General features: G+C 45.4%; 1 protein-coding gene and 1 pseudogene across 2 annotated transcripts in view; one reads left to right on the forward strand and one right to left on the reverse strand.

Moving 5' to 3' along the window:
• LOC147422622 (DUF1995 domain protein, putative (DUF1995)) overlaps positions 1-19,903 on the reverse strand; it is an 83,702-nt gene that overhangs the window by 12,899 nt on the left and 50,900 nt on the right. For both annotated transcript variants that reach the window (XM_086502624.1, XM_086502625.1), the window contains exons 3-4: positions 589-702; positions 338-420 (exon numbers count right to left, since the gene is read on the reverse strand). In XM_086502624.1, coding sequence (XP_086358750.1) covers positions 338-420; positions 589-702 — 197 coding nt within the window. The remainder of the gene's footprint in view (positions 1-337; positions 421-588; positions 703-19,903) is intronic.
• Positions 12,569-17,514, forward strand: LOC147422623 (uncharacterized; annotated as a pseudogene).

Raw genomic sequence — 19,903 nt, forward strand, 5'->3', positions numbered from 1 at the left:
TATGCGAAAGCAGCAACCGTGGTTTTTGTCACGTCCATACATATCCAGCAAGTCATGGCCCTGGACATCTGCGTGTTCTCACTTTGGAACAATATACGGCCAAAGGAGCACTATAGTCCAAATGAAGGCCAAACCAAATCTAGCATTTCGTCTTTCTATAAACAACGTGCTCGAGAAGAATGTGGCTCAGAGCGCAGAGAGTTGAGTGTGATTGAAGTGAAGACCTTTTAGGATCAGAATATGGCATCCAAATTAACCAAGCATGCGAAATATACTTATAAATATTCAACACACAGATTTGCAAAAGTCAAGATAAAATTTGGAGAATCTGGCCTACCTTGCAAAGCTAAAAGTTGAGCCAGACCATGTGTGTTTCAACAGAGCAGCAGCACCAGCATCTGGAAAGATGGCCTTCAGTCGCTGCACAGAAGCTGCAAAAGTCAACTTGATCACTAATTGAGTCACAAGAAAGCTCAAATAACCAGGCAGCAACATTTAAACAAGAGTAATTGTCCTACAAAAACACAATCTACTGCAAAGTCATCCAGTTTAAACAGAAAAAAGCAACAGAAAACACCACCACAGTACCTTCACTTTCAAATCCTTTTGCAAAGACTCCAAATAAAATCTTGCAAGATCCCATAGCCTCTGTTGTGCACCCTCCTCGTTCAGATTTTCCAGCTCTGGGAGTAGCAATTCAACCTATTTGTTACACAGTCATTTCAAGTCTCTCTCTCTCTCTCTCTCTCTCTCTCTCTCTCTCTCTCTCTCTCTCTCTCTCTCTCCAGTTTGTAACGGATTGGTTTCAAAGATCATTTTGACCTTTTGAAGACATTGATATATCATTTCATTTCATCTCTCTCTCTCTCTCTCTCTCTCTCTCTCTCTCTCTCTCTCTCTCTCTCTCTCAACCGTTTTTGACTTGGCTCTCTCTCTCTCTCTCTCTCTCTCTCTCTCAACCGTTTTTGACTTGGTAGACAGCTGTTCAGTCTTGTGATCATAACTTCTTCATCCGAACTCCAATTTGGGTGATCTGTAGCCTCGATCGAAGAGCACAATGCCCTCTACGCACAGATGTAAAACCAGAAAATTTTTGAGTTACGGAAATTTTTTTTTGCAGCATTTCTGAAGTAAACAGGTTCGGGGAAGTTGATTCTCATCTCTTATTTTACATACAATGCCTTTGGGCACTCGCAAGGGTTTTTCTTCTTCAACAAAGTCCACAACCATTGTAGAAAATCATCCAAAATCTCTTAAGTATGGAGATAGCAACACAACCACTCAACCAACGACATCGGAAACTGTGATTATGGCATACTTGGTATCGTTGCAAGACACCTTAAACAAGCAGGATGAAGACTTACGGGCACTTGCAATGGAATGGCACGCTAAGGGTTCTTGTTGTTGAGAATAAGAATCTCAAGAGGGCACTTGAGATGCCAAAAACATGTTTGATACAACTTGAAGAGGAAGTCAAAGAATGTAAACGCTCTCTTGTGGCCTTGCATGCTTTGGAGGAGCGCTGTATGCTTTGCAAGAGCGCATGAGCAAAGTGGAGTATGACCATGTATTGAAAGAAGAGAAATTTGACACCATGAGCCAGGATGTATGTGACATGAAAAATGTGTGCACAAACAAGTCTTGGACTCATGTATGTGGTAACAATGTGGTCCCTAATTCCTCTCTCATACAAGCTATGGCCCAAACAAAGAATGTTGAGAATGTGGATATAGAGAAGTTGGAGGAACGGGAGCTTTCTTGCTTAAAACGTATGTCTTTTTCTAGTTGATCGTATGTCTTTTTCTAGTTGATCAATTGTGTTTTAGAGGTTCATGGTGCTTGTTTATGTATGCTATGGTTAAATATTGAAGAGTCATTGAGGAGGTCCACGAACTGCTTCATTTGTTCTTATTAAAGTATCATATCTAAAAAAGTTGACGTATTTTATTTTTGATTCTCAAAAAAACGTCTAGTACACGTATTGTACACCGCAATTAAACGTCCCGTCCCGTCTTGTAGCTGCTATGTATTTGAGGGATACAACATGTTTTGTATGTGAAGATATCACTATTAAGCAACAAAATATGCGTCGCAAGGCATATGAGGAGAGGAATAAGAAAAACAAGGAGATCTCTTGTGAAGAAAACGTGACCAAGGAGGAGGCAAGCCCCTCGAGCAAATAGGAATGCGCGACCTATGACACCGAGTTACAATTGAAAGTATGCTTTTGAAATTCCAATGGATACCCATGGAATGTGTGGGTTGGCATAGATGAACTAACAAGCAAAGTTGATGTTGTACTTCTTATTGAAACTTTGATACACAAAGAATTAACGAATTGGAGGATTACAATGTACATTCATTGATGTGGTCAAAGAATCTCAAGCAACGAAGAGGGCAAGGAGGGGTACTGTCAGGTGCAGCGGAAGTGTTTATGGATTTAGCTCGCATCTAGTACTCCGCACAAACACAAGGGACACTTTACTTCACTTGAAAGAACTGAACTAAATGAAAGAGAGACACAAGAGAGAGAGAGAGAGAGAGAGAGAGAGAGAGAGAGAGAGAGAGAGAGAGAAAAGATACGACACTACATGTCGGGTCCCAAACTCTCAAGGACCCCCTTGCTCTGTTGTCAGAGCAACTATTTTTTTTATTCTTGCACAAATGCTCATACAATGATGCTAAATGCTGAGATATTGATGCTAATGGGTACTTGATGCTACTGATGTTGGGTATTGATGTAAATGCTGAAGAGTACTACTGTAGATGCTAAAGGGTATTGAGGGGTACTGGGGTATTGCGGCTACTAAAGGGTATTGCGTGGTACTGAGATACTACAGTGTACTGAGGTATTGAGGGGTCCTATGTGAATGATGATGAAGATGACGATGGGGTACTGATGGGTTCTATGTCGACGACGGTGACAACGAAGACGAGGTACTGATGGGTTCTATATGTCAACGACGGGGTACTGATGGGTCCTGTGGATCCTTATGTTGAGCTAGGGGGGGCCCAAGCCAAGGCACAAGGGGTGCTAGGTGCTGAGATACTATGTAGATGACGATGACGATGATGACGACGACGAGGCTATGGCTGAATGCTGAAACTGCTAGCAATGTCGATGGCTAGGAACTACAACCATGACAAGGCTAAGGGCTGAAATTTGTTGACGAACATGGCCTGAAAACGCTGGCTGCTCTGGGCTGAAAACACTGGTTCTTCTGGACTGAATCTGATGGATTCTGAAGGGAACACTGATGATCATGCTATGTGCAACCACAGGATATGCATCTATACTCAGTGACTGGGCATGCACAGTCTGCGAACAAACTCACAAAAGTGCCAGATCACTTCTAAATCTAGACTGACTGGACTGACTGAACCCTGATCGTATTGTAGCTTGTCCACGGACACATAGGGTTGGATGTGTCACGTGACATCCCCTCCTTTTCAAAGTGAGGTACTGGTACCGAACTGTATGGCGTCGAGGGAGATCGCCAATAGCATCCGGAATCCTGGAAGGGACTCTTCGCCGGCCCACTCTAATGTGTGGGTCGTGCGGTACTTGAACTTCATAAAGGTCTGCAATGCTTGCTTCTTTGGGCCGCGCCGAAAGCGACACAAAGTCATCTTCAATGCTTCAACTTCGTCCAGAGTCATGCTTCTTTCTTCTCAAGAATCTCCGAGGCTGAAAATTCCTGAAACCATTTCCAACACAAAAACATGAACATACCCATTCCATGTAAAGTGAAGGGAAAAAATCTTGTCTTTCTCAAAGACTGTGCATGCAATGTCGATGAACAAATAGATGGAGTGCCAAATCGTTCACCATATATACGCAAACAATGAGATCGAATTTTTCTCTTATGATCTAGAGCAATCAACTGTGGCAAAACACAATGGAAATGCCCACGCTTGGTGCTCATACTTTCATGTGCTCGTTCTACGAATGTGTCATGCCAAGGAAGAGACAAGGAATGTGACTTCCTTCCATACATACTCTTCATCTTTTCATGAAAAATCCGCATACATTCATGCTCATCCATGAGAGAAACGTGCTCAGCATACAATATGTCATGCCTAGGAAAAGGGATTACATAACGATGTTGACTAAAATACAGGAAACGGTCAGAAATGAAACATTCGAACAATGCATGCGTATCAATCATGCGAACACATAATACTTCCTGTGAGGGTTCTTTGGACCTAGGCTCGAGAGCCAAGATCGGTTCTTCCTGAATGATCGAATCGTCCTGTGGGAGTTCTTTGGACCTCGACTCGAAAGCCAAGATCGGTTCTTCATGATTGATCGAATCTACGAGGTTAGCTTAGCTAGAAAAAGCATCCACTGACACATCATCCTTGTGAACAATCACATTATCTTCACGCAACTCATCATGCTCGTGAGAAATCACATCTTGATCATGCAAATCATCATGCTTGTCATTGGCATCCAAATCATTATGCAAATCATTGGCATCCAAACATCATGCTTATCATTGTCATTCCAATCATCATGTAAATCATTGTCAATCAAATCATCATCATGCTTCCCACAATCATGCAAATCCTGTGTGTCATGCTTTGGAGAAGAAGAGACTGAGAGAGTCTCCTTTTCCCGATCCTTTTGCATCTGTGCCTGCATTTGAGAAAAGAGTCGCAACATCGCTTCATTCTTGTTGTGGTCTCGCGGTCATATTCTGCTTGTCTTGCTTTGGCTTCCAAGCGTGCTTGCTCGCTCTCACGCGCTATGGCTACCATTCTTACTTGGTACTGGCGCTCTATGGCTGCCATGTCTTCTTCGTAGGCTTTTCTTTCTGCTTCTCTTTCGGCATCTCTTGCTTTGTCTTCTAACTTCTTGTCCATCATCCTCTTGTTGAAAGCCTCCATAGAAGTTAGAACAACTCGTGGTGTAGATGGCGAAGGGGGAGGGTTGGAAAAATCTCCTGGTGGGGAGAATCCTTCGTCGCCTCTCTCATGCTCATCACCTGTATGCGAAGTATCCATTCCGCTTCGGGTGACGACCATGCACTAGGATCTTTGGTTCTTAAGTTCACAAGGAACTTGGTTCTTGAGGTTTTCTTTCGCTTGCAAATCGCGTTTGAGAAGGATCTTCTCTTCACCCGAGTTCTACTCCTTTCTGCGGGCGCACCCCTTGGCGGCCTTGTGCTCACACCAAGGTTGCTTTTTCCCACCTCACGTCGATTGGCTGGCCGCTAAGTGCACGGTCCGCTCTCAATGAGTGAAAAGAGACACAAGGGGAGGCTAGACAAGCCCTTCTTTCTTGGGATTCCTATCACTCTTCAACAAAACACGATTAGGAATCGACACACCCAAGCGAACTTGGGTTCGTACGACCTCAACAAGCAAAAAAATTCTTGTGATTCTTGTGGTTCTTTCCTTGAGTGATACAGAACACTGCCAAAGCTCTGATACCTATGTTAGGTGCAGCGGAATGATTGTTTGCACTTTGCTCAAGATGAGTGCTCCGAACTTTGCTCAAGGTTCCTTTTAGTTCTTATGGAAGAGAGAGCCTTCCGTTCTTGATGGAAAATGCTATGATCACAAACAAAGCGAATGGACACTGTGCGTGCAAGTGTATGAGACTAAGAGATAGAGAGAGAAGAGAGATACGACACCAGAGACGTTGTAAAACCCTCCTCCGAAGGCCCCACTCTCGTCGGCGAGAGTGGTCTCCTTATTGATTGCACAAAGTGGTACAATGACAATGCAATGGACTGATGCAATCTGGGACTATGCCGATGACGATGACGACGACTTTAGGGCTGAAATCTGTGGTCTTCTATCTGCTGAATTTCGGGGCTGTTTCGGTGGCTGAAAATGACTGTTTTGGCTGCGTTTTCATGGGCTGAAAATGGGGGAACTTCTGCAACCAATGAGGCTGCATCTGCTACCTCCTATGCATGCTGAAAACGCTGAGTCTTCTGCTGCAAATTGGGCTGAAACTGAAAAACGCTGATGCCTTCCTGTTGCTAGCAAAAACGCTAGACTAATCTAGTACTGAAATCCAAAAACGCTGAAGCTCTTGCTAGCGTTAGTGAATTATTGAAGTGTTGGAGTTGCCTGCGGTTGGAGGTTGGCGATGGCAAACCAAAACCGCTGGCTGAAGTCTATGGTGATGTTGGAGACCAGAACGCCAGGGGTTCCTGCTGGGGTACTGCTGAGAAGGTGCCTGTTGAGCATGTGCTCCTGTTGCCTCTTCTCCAGAAAGTGCTAACTTGGGTTTGCTTATATATTAACTTAGCAAAATTGTCCTACCTACTTTTGTTGGAAAGTCACTTAAAAATAATAAGTGAAAATACCAAAAATATGGAAAATAGGCTAAATGCACTGGAAAATTCCCCTGACTGAATCTGATGGATTCTGAAGGGAATACTGATGATCATGCTGTGTGCAACCAGAGGATATGCATCTATACTTAGTGACTGGGCATGCACGATCTGCGAACAGACTCACAAAAGTGCCAAATCACTTCTAAATCTAGACTGACTGGACTGACTCAACCCTGATGGTGCTGTAGCTTGTCCACAGACACATAGGGTTGGATGTGTCACGTGACAGTTTGTCCTTGAAAAATTTTGCTTGCATAGTGGGCTGCTTGTGAATGAATCCAAAACAAAGGTTATGCTTACAAAAACCAACCATACGGAGAAGCCATGCATTGTGTACAACAATGAGACACTTGAAGTTGTTGAGTGCTATGCGTTGTTTCAAAGCTAGGAAGGGAGCTTACTATGCATTTGAGAACATGTGTAATGCGGGAAACATCAAATGTTTGGTTTCTCAAGAAGTACCTTTGGAGTTGAAGTGTGGGGCGAGAGCATCTTAAAGTCTACCTAGAAAGAGTTTGAGAATGTCCAAAAGCATTTTCTTACAAACTTTCTCCGAGTTAAGACACAAAAATCATACATGCTCCTACTTCAGAGACAGGATCTCTTCCAATTGAGGTTATGGGTATGGAAAGGGTTGTGGAGTACATGATAAAGATGCATCAAAACCCCTCACATCCACTTCCTACAATTGCATGGGAAGCAAGCAAAAAAGTTCAAAAGACGCATAAAAGCAAGATCTTGAGCACATGATGGATGCAAGACATAAAAAAGTGGTTTGGGAGATAGAATGCATTACTTGCCACATGATGTCTCAATAGACTCCCAAATGAATGAAGCTTTTCTACAACGCAATGTATTACAGCTTGGGAGGAATTCGGTGGGTCACGCTTCATACATTACACCACCCATATTGCCTCCAACTACAAAACCATGATCTTCACTGAAAAAAGAAACCGTACTTACCCTTATATACTTGAGCCTATCCCCTTCTCAACTATACGCACTATCACAGCCACTCGGCTTATTAGCTCCCACTCCATTCGATGCCAGATAGGGTGTTGGGGCAATGGAGCAGAGTCAAATCGATTCTGCACATTATGCACTCCAAGTTTGAGAGTTTGAGTACCACACACTACTCGAGTGCTCAGCTTTTAGTCACATCCTAACTTGCTTCCCTCACATTTTTAGCCATGACTTCGACCTACACACTTTCCTCTCTCAACCATAGTGTGGGCTCTTCATTGTGACTCTCATCACCACAATTTTGGAGCATCAAGAATCACTCATCAGCCGCACACATACTACATCACATGTAACTTGGGTCCCGACGTCATATTTGACCTCCGAGGACGATGATAAAATCTCTCTCTCTCTCTCTCTCTCTGTCTCTCTCTCTCTCTCTCTCTCTCTCTCTCTCTCTCTCTCTGTGTGTGTGTGTGTGTGTGTGTGTGTGTGTGTGTGTGTGTGTGTGTGGGGCAAAGATTACTTGAAAAATCCCTCAGAATGACCAAACAATGATGATTCTAAGGGCAAGTACACCATTGGTTACAAAGTTAATCGAAAGGCAACAAAATTGGGAACGGTAAGAACTGCAAACAATGGCAAACTGTAAAAACAAAAAACCAGGGAAAAACCTCTCCTAAAGAGAGTAAAAAGTGCCTTGGCAAGTTGAGTGGAGAGAGGATGTGTCACAAATTGATGACGCGGCATGTCCTAACGAAACCCTAAAGTTATAAGTTGTTTCTTATAGGGTCCCGTCTGATGGGCCCCTAAGGACACTAGAGACATGAAGAGAAAGAGAGATCGCGTGGAACCCGCTGATGTGGCAGTTGTATGGACGCTCCGCGTTTTGTGCTGGATGATGACATGGTAGTCGTACGGAATTCCGTGATTTGCGTTGGCAGCCATTAGCGCCAACTTTTGGACCTAGAAGCTTTTGAGTTTCAAGCTTTTCATGTACTTCTTTTTTAATTGATTGCTTTGGGGCTCTGCTTTTGGGCCATCCCTTATAAGAATAAAAGAGCCCTTCGGGCCTCACTCTGCAGAGCATCTGGACGCAGAGTCTGAGAACAAAGGTCCCTCGGGAGTTGTACTTGGCAATGATTGATGATTAAAAAATACCAAAAGGGGCGCCAAACTTTGGGTCCGATACCTCTAGGCACGGAACTATGCCGGGCCCTCTCTCTCTCTCTCTCTCTCTCTCTCTCTCTCTCTCTCTCTCTCTCTCTCTCTCTCTCTCTCTCTCTCTCTCTCTCTCTCTCTCTCTCTCTCTCTCTCTCTCTTTCAAATATGGTCAGAAGATTGTGGAGTATACAGATGCATACACTTACCTGGGGGTAGTCTTTACTAGGCCGAGATTTTCCTTGAGAAGAGCGGCAGAGACTAACCAGAGCTGGTGCGGCTCTGGGAGGAATGGAGGATGTGTTCGCAGGTTCAATTCCAGGAACCTAGGACAAAGTTATGGCTCTTTGATACTCTGGTTGCCTCCACTATGTTATATGGGGTGCAGGTTTGGGGACCTTCTGTGGGCCACGAGGGTTGGAGACGTATGGAGAAGCCCCTGGTATCTATGATCTCTCGGCTGATTAGAGCCAAGGCTTCCGTACCGCATGATATCATTCGAGCGGAATTAGCTGCTCCCCCTATGGTGATTGAGGCACTTACTAGATCAGTCTCTTTTGTACACAGTTTGTGGGATACTACCAGAGACAAATATGCCAGGGTGGCTCTAGAGTCCTCCAGACAATTAGCTCTTAATGGGGATACATCATGCTGGTATGCACAGATGGCATCATGGTTTCAGACACATGGTTTCACCATGGACAGGTTGCCTCCTTTTCAATACTCTCTACAGGCACCCTTGAGGTCTTTGACGCGGGTAGAGATTAATAGACTCATTCGTCAAGATTTGATTCAGCTGGACACAAGGAGGACATGGATAGAGCCGATACAGGAGTTGGGCACAAAGACAGCTTTCTACAGAGAGCATTTTCTCCACCTCATAGGAGATGGGTTTGTGATTCGACCTAGCTATATGGACAGGCATCTTTCTCATGGTGTCCGATGTGCCATTGGCCAGATACGCACGTCCTCACATCAGCTCGAGATTGAGACTGGCAAATTCAGAGGGACACCAACAGATAGCAGGATATGCCGCTTATGCCATCTAGAGCCAGAGACAGAGGTACATTACATATGTCATTGCACAGTGTACTATGAGGTACGAGGCCGTTTTCATTGTCTATTCAGAGAAGGTTTCGGGCCACTATCTAGGGTCATGAGTTATGAGGATCAGAGATGTCTTGGGCTATATCTACTTGAGCTACACAGGCATAGAGAAACTTTACTGAGGAGAGCTGAAGAGAGACAACCTAAGAGACAAATCACAGATTTCTTTACACTAGATACTGAACACCCAGAAGAACAGACAGAGGAGCAACCAACAGTAGAGAGGTGTTCCCGCACTACTGGCATTCTCATAGACCGTGCATTGGAGCTAGGGAGATCTAGACGACCCCGATGGAGAAGAGGAGCTACACAGTTTCGAAGGAGGCTACAGCAAAGGATTCGAGCCATACTTTTTCGTCGTCCACGTGCAGATGAAGATGGATCTCTATGCAGATAGATCTCTACTTCCCTCCCAAATTGTCTACACATTGTACAGCTCAGTTCACACGTTTCACGCCTTTCGCCTTTCACACCTATCCGCTTAGTTTAGGATTCCGCAATATTTATATCTTGTTATCCCTAGTTTAGTTTAATTCTATTTAATTTATTTTGTTAATCTGACTTGATATCAGATACACCGCATTGTAACTTCCTAGTCTCATAGGTCACTTTGGCCTTTTGAAGACGTTAATATAACATTTCATTTCATTTCTCTCTCTCTTTAAGGTCTCTTGGGATAGTTTCCTACGACATTAAAACTCTCTTCGTCTTCTTCTTCTTCTTCTTCTCTTCTCTCTTAAAGTTCAAGGATTTTGAAGTTTTTGTTCGTGTGTTGCTATTGATTTCTGGCTTGGAGTGTCCAAGCCTGTTACAGGATGACCATGGCCTCTTAAAAATGGACACTTCCACCAAAATTACACACTGCAACTGTATATAAAAAACCTGAACCATCAAAAGGCACCAGCGATGAAAATAACAAGGAGCCTTTGCAATAGTGAGAGCTCGATGTCGGGCATATGCCTGCCAATTGGTATCACCTGATAACAAAAGGCTATGGATAAACAGAAGGAGAGAGCAGTCAATGACCAAGATGTGAGTCCTTGGGCTCGCCCTTGAGCATCAGATCAGTAACTCGCATGGGCAGCCAGCATCCTCAAGCACCCAGCACCCTCTAGCATTCGCAGCATCAGCCTCTTCCACCTCTTCAATGTTTCCTCTCCATCAGCGTTTTCACTTCCCAGCAGTCCAGTACCTCAACGTTTCAGCCCCATTAGCATTTTGGGCAGCAGATTTCAGCCCTCAAAATCCCATCATCACTAGCGTTTTCAGCACTACACTCAAATCAGCATCAATGTTCTCAGTTTTCAGCCCTTGTCATTGGCATCAGCACCCTCAGCCAGCGTTCAAAGATTTCAGCCAGCACCCCTAGCGTTTTCAGATTTCAGCCCTTAGCCTCTCCATACCATCTATACCCAACATCCTAGTGCATGATCCCATCACCATCTCTGTATCAAGTACGAGGGTAAAAAAGTTGCACTTGCTAGTTCTCTGCTCAAGGACACAGCATTTCTTTGGTGGCAACGACGGGTTGTTGATGGTAAACACACACCTTCTTGGGATAAATTCCGGCGTGCTATTCGCAAATACCGAAAGGGGCGCCAAGGTTTGGGGCCAATACTCTCTAGGGTGGAATTCCTCCACTCCGTGTCGCGTGTCGTCTCTCTCTTTCAGATCAGTTGTTATTGAAGTGCTAAAAGTCTGTTCAGTCTGTTCTTTTCTATTGGCATGTGGTGCCCGTCTTGTGACACAATGGCTCTTTGTGGACACATCCAAGGAGACTGGAAGAGGTGATGCATGGTCGAGACATCATTCTCCTCAGAGAGACACACGAGAGCTCAGAGAGAGGTCTACCTCGAGTACACGACTACCAATGGGAGTCTACACACAGGAAGTGTACACGGCACAACACCTCTAGGGGTCTGGCGGAGTAGCAGTCCTCTACCGTTGCTCACTTCATAGCAGGATACAGATAGTAGCACGTGATCCAGAGGCACGATACATGTGGATACGGATTGAGCTATCTGAGGAGCACATCCTCTACATCGCCATATGCTACTTTGCACCTAGCGGCTCCCGGTTTGCACAGATAGGTGGAGGGGAGACAGAGGAGGTACACACACACGGAGGAGAGGAGGAGGATGATACACACTCACCATATCCATATCTCAGGGAGGAGATCGTGGAGTACTCTAGACTGGGTGAAGTCTTCCTCACGGGGGATTTCAATACCAGGACACAAAGTAGACTGTGATATTTACGACTTCGACGACCCAGAGCTACTCTCCACCATGGACGACACAGGGGCAGAGAGGATTTCTAGTGATACCACCACACCCACACCATATGGGAGGCACCTACTTTGCCTGGGATCGTAGCACCGTCTCATTATTTATAACGGGATGGCGCAATGGCCATCATCCGGCGGCCTGACTTGTATACTGCCATCAATAGCCAGCGGAGGTAGTACGGTGGACTACATCATTGGCTTCAGAGAGACAACCCATCTACTCACATCCTTCACCATCCCACCACTGCCTATTGGGGCTGACCACGCATATCTCCCCCTCTCTCTCACCGGCTCACCCATCTCACATACACCACCTACATCCACACCACACCACTATACACTTCACACATGAGCTAGCCCGCGTTTACTCATCACATGTATATGAGGGGATCTACACTCTCGATCCAGACACACGACTCTCTACACTCACTAGCCAGCTCTCAGCAATTCTACACACCTCATTCCTCAGCTGCATTCCACACACTACTCACAGTGGCCGACACACACCCCCCCCCCCGGACGATGCCCCAGAACCGATGGTATGACGGGGAGTGCAGAGATCTATACAGACAGCTACGGGATCGATGAGCCTTAGAGGAGATTATCTGAGAGCGAGGTCAAACGACAGATGAAGGCCATCACATGCCGTAAACGACGAGCCTTCCAGGAGGCACAGGAGCTTGAGCTATACCATCTTCTCATGAGTACAGATTGCGCCACAGCATGGAGGATTCTGAGAGAGCCACGTCCCACCACCCCCCTGGAGGACCCCCAGATCTGGCATGATTATGCCGAGCGCTTGTACCAGATACCTGGGCAACCACGAATCCCAGAGCCACCTGATCCTCGACCTACCACCTCGACTTTCTTCACATCTAGCATGGTGGAGAGAGCCATCCGACACCTTCAGCATGGCCGATCAGCAGACCACACTAGACTACAGGGCGAGCACCTGATATATGCAGCAGACAATCTCTCCCCCTTGATAGCACGTCTCTTCAACCGGGCTTTGGTTGAGGGTGAAAGAGGGAAGCAGAAGGTACCGGTAGGTGGGCGTCGCGATGTAGTGCAGGATTGGGGCAAGAAGCAGGAGGCAAAGCAGAGAGGAAGCGCTAGGGATCGAGCAGGGAGAGAGAGAGAGAGAGAGAGAGAGAGAGAGAGAGCTCACGTTTTTTGGGGAAAACTCAATAAGTGAGTTTTGGGTTTTCCCACTTTTATTATAAGTGACTTCAAAAAAATGTGTCCAGGTTCAATATGAACCTGAACAAAGTATAAAAATGTACAAAAAGGGGTTATTTAGGCCTCTAACCCAACAACCTCCCACTTAAAAGCATAAATGACGCCTTTAAGTTAACCAACTCCCACCAACTGTATGCAATGCTCATGTTGAGCCTTAGCAAAACTCTTAGTGAGAACATCTGCAGGGTTATCATGTGTATGGATCTTAGTCAAGGTGACTAGACCATCCTCCAATACCTATCGTATGAAGTGGTACCACACATCTATGTGTTTGGTACGCGCATGAAACATGGCATTTTTGGCTAAATAGACACCACTCTGGCTATCACAACTTAACACGGGTATATGAGCAGGCATGCCAAGTTCTTTTGCAAGTCTGTCCAACCAAATGGCCTCTTTTGAAGCCTCTGTGGCTGAAATATATTCAGCCTCAGTAGTACTCAATGCCACAATTTTCTGTAACCTAGAACACCAAGAGATTGCACCACCAGCAATGGCAAATACATATCCACTGGTAGATTTCCTGGTATCCATGTCACCTACCATGTCTGCATCACAATATCCCTGCAACTGTAAGTCACTTTTGCCATAATAGATACACTTTGATTGTGTACCTTTCAAATATCTCAGAATGCATTTGACAGCTTCCTAATGCGCTTTGCCAGGATTCGACATGTATCGACTAACAACTCCCACTGCATAAGCAATGTCGGGACGAGTAGCAACCATAGCATACATAAGAGAACCACAAGCTGACGCATAAGAGATTCCCTTCATTGCTTTCAATGCCACCTCATCCTTTGGGCAATCTGCTTTGCTAAGCTTAGTGTATAGAGGTAAAGGTACCCCAAGAGACTTAGCATCAGCCATATTAAATATGTCAAGTACTTTTGCAATGTACCTTTCTTGAGATAAAAAAAGCAATTTCAACTTTCTATCTCTTTTAATACGCATGCCCAAAATATGCTCTGCATCACCCAAATTCTTCATAGCAAATGCTGAATTTAGCTTACGTTTCAAAGCATCAAGACTAATCTTATGTTTCCCGGCAAGCAGCATGTCATCAACATAGAGAACAAGTATGATGGGACTACCATCTTCATCCCATTTCGTATACAAACAATGATCTGCATGGCTGCGTTTAAAGCCTTGAGACAGCATAAAAGTGTCAAACTTCTTATACCACTATCGTGATGATTGTCTCAAACCATACAGAGCCCTTTTCAGTTTGCATACAAGTTCCTCACGTATAGGAACTACAAAACCTTCAGGCTGTTTCATGTATATGTCCTCTTCAATGTCACGATGCAAAAATGTTGTCTTTACATCCATTTGATTCAATTCCAAATCAAAGCACCGCAACGAGAGCAAAAAGGACACGTAAAGTTGTAAGCTTTACAACAGGAGAAAAGCTTTCTTGAAAAAGTCTCACTCTTACTTTTTCAACAAATGCACCCATCCTTTCCTAGTACAATCATCAATGAATGTAACAAAATACAGTGCACCACCAAAAGACTTAACAGGCATAGTGCATACATCGGAGTGAATAAGATCAAGAGGATAAGCTTTGCGAGAGACACCAGAGTAATAAGAAGATTTCTTTTGCTTTCCATAAAGACAATCGTTATAAAAATTCAAGTTTTTTCCTTTTACATCGACCCTCTTCAGAGAGAAAAGCACATCAATACCCTTTTGGCTCATATAGCCAAGTCTCTTATGCCACAATTCCGTGTGTGAAGCAACTTCAGCAACAGCAAGAAACTTGCTAGGCAAAGCTTTGCATCGAAGATAGTACAAAGTACCTCTTTTAGACCCTTTTGCAACAAGCATAGAGCCCTTAAGCAACTTCCATGAACCCCCAACAAAGATGGTAGTATAACCATGCATCTAACTGGCCAACAGATAGCAAACTTTTCTTAATGCCTGGTACAAACCTGACATCATTCAACACAAGCTCTTGACCATTGTTAAGAGCCAAACGCATAGTACCCATTCCCTCAATATTGCAAGCAAAATTATCATCAAGGTACACCTTGCCATAATTGCCTGCAGCATATGTAGCAAAACACTCCAAAGATGGAGTCACATGGAATGAAGCACCAGAATCCACTATCCATGACTGGGATAGGCCATCATTAGCACTGAGCAATGTATCAATGACATCTTTCTTCGAGATAAGCATGTCTTTTGCATTAGCTATCACCAAATTTGAGGGGCATAAAGCCGCAACCAAGATTTCCTCAACGTCTGACAACTCCTCAATGACTACACTAGAGGATACATTTGCATTCTCAGCATCCCTGGAGGAATCACCTGCTGATTTTTCCCCTTTCTTCTCATCTTTCTTCTTCTTATCTTGCGTTTCCTTCTTCCTTTCCTACTCTTTCTTGAAATACCTGCAATCGGGTTTCTTGTGACCCTTTCTACCACATTGATAACAAGTGACATCCTTATCCTTTGTCTTGCTCTTACTTCTATTTTGATTCCTGTTGCCCGCATCACGCTTTTGATTTCTACCTCTTGCATTGTAGGCAAAACTGCCACCTTCCCCACTAGACTTGCGTCTAATCTCTTCATTGAGAATAGACTCTCTCACACCGTCATACGTGAGGATGGGACTGTTGCTCAAGGAGACAATCAAGGTTTCCCAAGTATCTAGCAATGTCATAAGCAAGAAAATAGCTTTCAACTTATCATCGAATTGTTGAAGCCCATTGTCCTGCAACTGACTCAACACACCTGTAAAAGCACTCAAATGCTCAGAAGCTGACTTCGAGTCATCAAGCTGCATATTCACCAACTTTCGCATCAAATGCACCTAGTTCATAGGCGTTGTGTTTTCATAATTGGACTTTAGCTTTTGCCATATTGCATAAACAGAGTCCAAACGCTTGATGTTCATCAAAATGTCATCATTGATAGCCATTTTGATGTAGGGCATAGCCTTCTTATTCAACCTGGCCCACTCTTCGTCAGACAAACCTAGCGGCTTATTCTCTTTCAATGCATCTTCACAATCCTTTAAGAAAAGGATACCTTGCATGCGTTCTTGCCAGAGGTCGAAACCTTGACCATCGAACCGTTCGATTTCCATCAAACTTTTAGAGTCAGATGCGGAAGAGGAAGAAGCCATTTTAATTCAACCACAAGTGTGTATACAAGAGAGATGCACTAGGCTGATTTCAGCAAATAGGAGCAACCACAAGACTTTGCATATGATAGACCACAATTTCTTTACATAAAACTGTCCAAATCTGAAATTTCAGCTGAAATGTGCAATTTCAAGCACCTGTACTCAGCTTTTCACTCAATTTGTCGCGACAAACATCAATACATCTGGTCCCACAACTTTGGTACACCTGCATATTGCTGTTTTGATCTGTTATAACCTGTAAATCACCTATTTTGATCTAAAAACAGCCTGTTTTGGCAGTTTTGGGAACCTTTACGACTCTGGAAGCAAGGGGCTTCGCGATGGAAGCGAAATTGATCGCGGGAGAGCAATTTTAACTCGCTGTCCAGCAGACTACGCAGGGCTATTTTGAGACCCTAGGACTCTGATACCAGTTGAAAGCGCGAAGCAGAAGGTACCGGTAGGTGGGCGTCGCGATGTAGTGCAGAATTGGGGCAAGAAGCAGGAGGCGGAGTGTAGCATAGAGGAAGCGCTAGGGGTCGAAGCACAGAGAGAGAGAGAGAGAGAGAGAGAGAGAGAGAGAGAGAGAGAGAGAGAGAGAGAGAGAGAGCTCACGTTTTTGGGAAAAACTCAATAAGTGAGTTTTGGGTTTTCCCACTTTTATTATAAGTGACTTAAAAAAAATGTGTCCAGGTTCAATACGAACCTGCACAAAGTATAAAAATGTACAAAAAGGGGTTATTTAGGCCTTTAACCCAACAGAGGGACTACCAGAGGAGTGGACTATGCACACCATCGTGCCTATCCACAAATATGGCGACACCCTGGACCCAGGGAACTACAGGACTATCATGATTGGCTACACAGTGGCAAAACTATAAGGGGTTGTTCTTGAGGCAGAGCTTAGCACACATGCAGAGACATCAGGTATACGAGCACCAAGACAAGAAGGCTTTCGACGCACTTTCTCGACTATCGACCACATTTTGACCACATTTTCGTGCTTCGCTCCCTGATCGATGGAGCGAAAGCACGCAAGAGGAGACTCTACTGCTGCTTTGTGGATTTCCGCAAGGCCTTTAACACTATCCCCAGAGAGAGACTCTTTCAGCGCCTTCAGGAGCTACAGATACCATCTGAGATGATCTCGGCCATTCACTCTCTATACGCACAGGTCTTTGGTAGAGTGCGCTACCCAGGTGGACTATCCATTGCTAGCACTATTGGTGTGAAGCAAGGATGCCCCCTCTCCCCGACTCTATTTGGTCTCTACATCGACGAGATATCAGATTACATTCTACGAGCAAGAGGGGCGGGATCATACTTGGCTGGCATACCAATCCATATAATGCTCTATGCTGATGATATTATTCTAGTTTCTGAGACACAGGAGGGACTACAGAGCCACCTATGAGCCTTGGATGATTTCTGCACACATCGAGGGCTCACAGTGAACCGTGGCAAGACCAAGGTCATGATTTTCCACACCTCCAAAATAGTTCGGAGCAGAGCAATACTCAAGCAGCAGGCGGGCGGGTCGATGTGGTTGATTCATATGTATACCTGGGGGTGACTTTCACTGGCACCACTGGTGGATTTTCCATGGCACAGGCAGCCCGAGACCGGCTTACACAAGGGTATGCGCATTGGCCACCTTGGAGCGTAGATGCCATCAAGCCCATTTCCAAGACACTCTAGTCACACCTACCATGATGTATGCAGACGCGGTATGGGCACCAAGGCTACCCGCATCCCTATGGACACAGATAGAGCATCCCCACAGATCATCATGATCTCCCATTTTCTCCACAGCAAACCCTCAGTACCACATGATATCATCATAGCAGAGCTAGCTGCACCACCGATGCTAGTAGAGGCTCTCTTTCAGACAGTTTGTTTCATCCAGCGCATGCGAGAGCTCCCACCAGACAGATTCACCCGCAGAGCTTTTGAGGCATCGATACAGCTGCATCAGGAGGGGGACACGAGGGCATGGTACTCACAGGTTATAGAGAGGTTTACATCCCATGGCTTGAACATCATGGATCTGCCTCCTTTTCAGTATGATCCCGACTCCCCTCACATACGCCTCTCACACACCGAGAGGAATCGAGTTCTCAGACAGGATCTCTGGCAGCTATACATCAAGGAGATATGGATCACAACCAGAGAGCCTCTTCCCACGAAGAGGCAATACTACAGAGACCACTTCCTCACCATTCTAGCAAATGGTTTCATCCAGAGACCGAGATACATGGATGTCTACATGCCACATAGAGCACGGGTCGCCATCGGACAGCTCACAGTATCATCACACCAACTAGAGATTGAGGCAGGGAGAGTTGCACATGTCCCCAGAGCAGAGAGGATATGCAGACTTTGCACAGCAGAGATTGAGAGCGAGGAGCATTATGTATGCAGATGTAGAGCATATGAAGAGATTAGAGGCAAATATCCGATCTTATTTGCAGATCAGCCCACTTTACATCAGATTTTTTGAGTCCAGAGACCAACAACAGTTCGGCCGTTTCCTCACAGAGGCACAGTAGCATCGGGACCCCCTCCTCCAGGTAGCATCAGGGGTGAGAGACAAGCGCCAGACATAGCTCACCGATTTTTTCCAGAGGACCATAGCAGCACCATCACTCTCGACCACCCAAAGAGGAGTGACTCTACAGCAGGCTGAGGACCATAGCAGCACCATCACTCTCGACCACCCAAAGAGGACCATAGCAGCACCATCACTCTCGACCACCCAAAGAGGAGTGACTCTACAGTTCGGCCGTTTCCTCACAGAGGCACAGTAGCATCGGGACCCCCTCCTCCAGGTAGCATCAGGGGTGAGAGACAAGCGCCAGACATAGCTCACCGATTTTTTCCAGAGGACCATAGCAGCACCATCACTCTCGACCACCCAAAGAGGAGTGACTCTACAGCAAATGGTTTCATCCAGAGACCGAGATACATGGATGTCTACATGCCACATAGAGCACGGGTCGCCATCGGACAGCTCACAGTATCATCACACCAACTAGAGATTGAGGCAGGGAGAGTTGCACATGTCCCCAGAGCAGAGAGGATATGCAGACTTTGCACAGCAGAGATTGAGAGCGAGGAGCATTATGTATGCAGATGTAGAGCATATGAAGAGATTAGAGGCAAATATCCGACCTTATTTGCAGATCAGCCCACTTTACATCAGATTTTTTGAGTCCAGAGACCAACAACAGTTCGGCCGTTTCCTCACAGAGGCACAGTAGCATCGGGACCCCCTCCTCCAGGTAGCATCAGGGGTGAGAGACAAGCGCCAGACATAGCTCACCGATTTTTTCCAGAGGACCATAGCAGCACCATCACTCTCGACCACCCAAAGAGGAGTGACTCTACAGCAGGCTGAGGAGGTCCGAGCTCGCAGACGTCCACGCAACCATGGACGTAGGGCACCCCGGCTACACCAGAGAGAGATACAAGAGATCCAAGAGCACTACTACAGATCCTTGGAGGAGCGACGTACTCGGGCTTTTGCAGATCCAGCCGCCATCTTACGCGGATTGTTTGCACCCTACCCACCCATGCATCATGTATGACACCCTGATTATGGGATTGGATGGAGCTAGAGATAGGATAGCATCTCATGATTGTATTTACCCCAACATATAGGAT

This window comes from Adiantum capillus-veneris, chromosome 27 (genome assembly GCF_014529385.1).
Source record: "Adiantum capillus-veneris isolate H3 chromosome 27, ASM1452938v2, whole genome shotgun sequence".
In the NCBI taxonomy this organism is placed as follows: Eukaryota; Viridiplantae; Streptophyta; class Polypodiopsida; order Polypodiales; family Pteridaceae; genus Adiantum; species Adiantum capillus-veneris.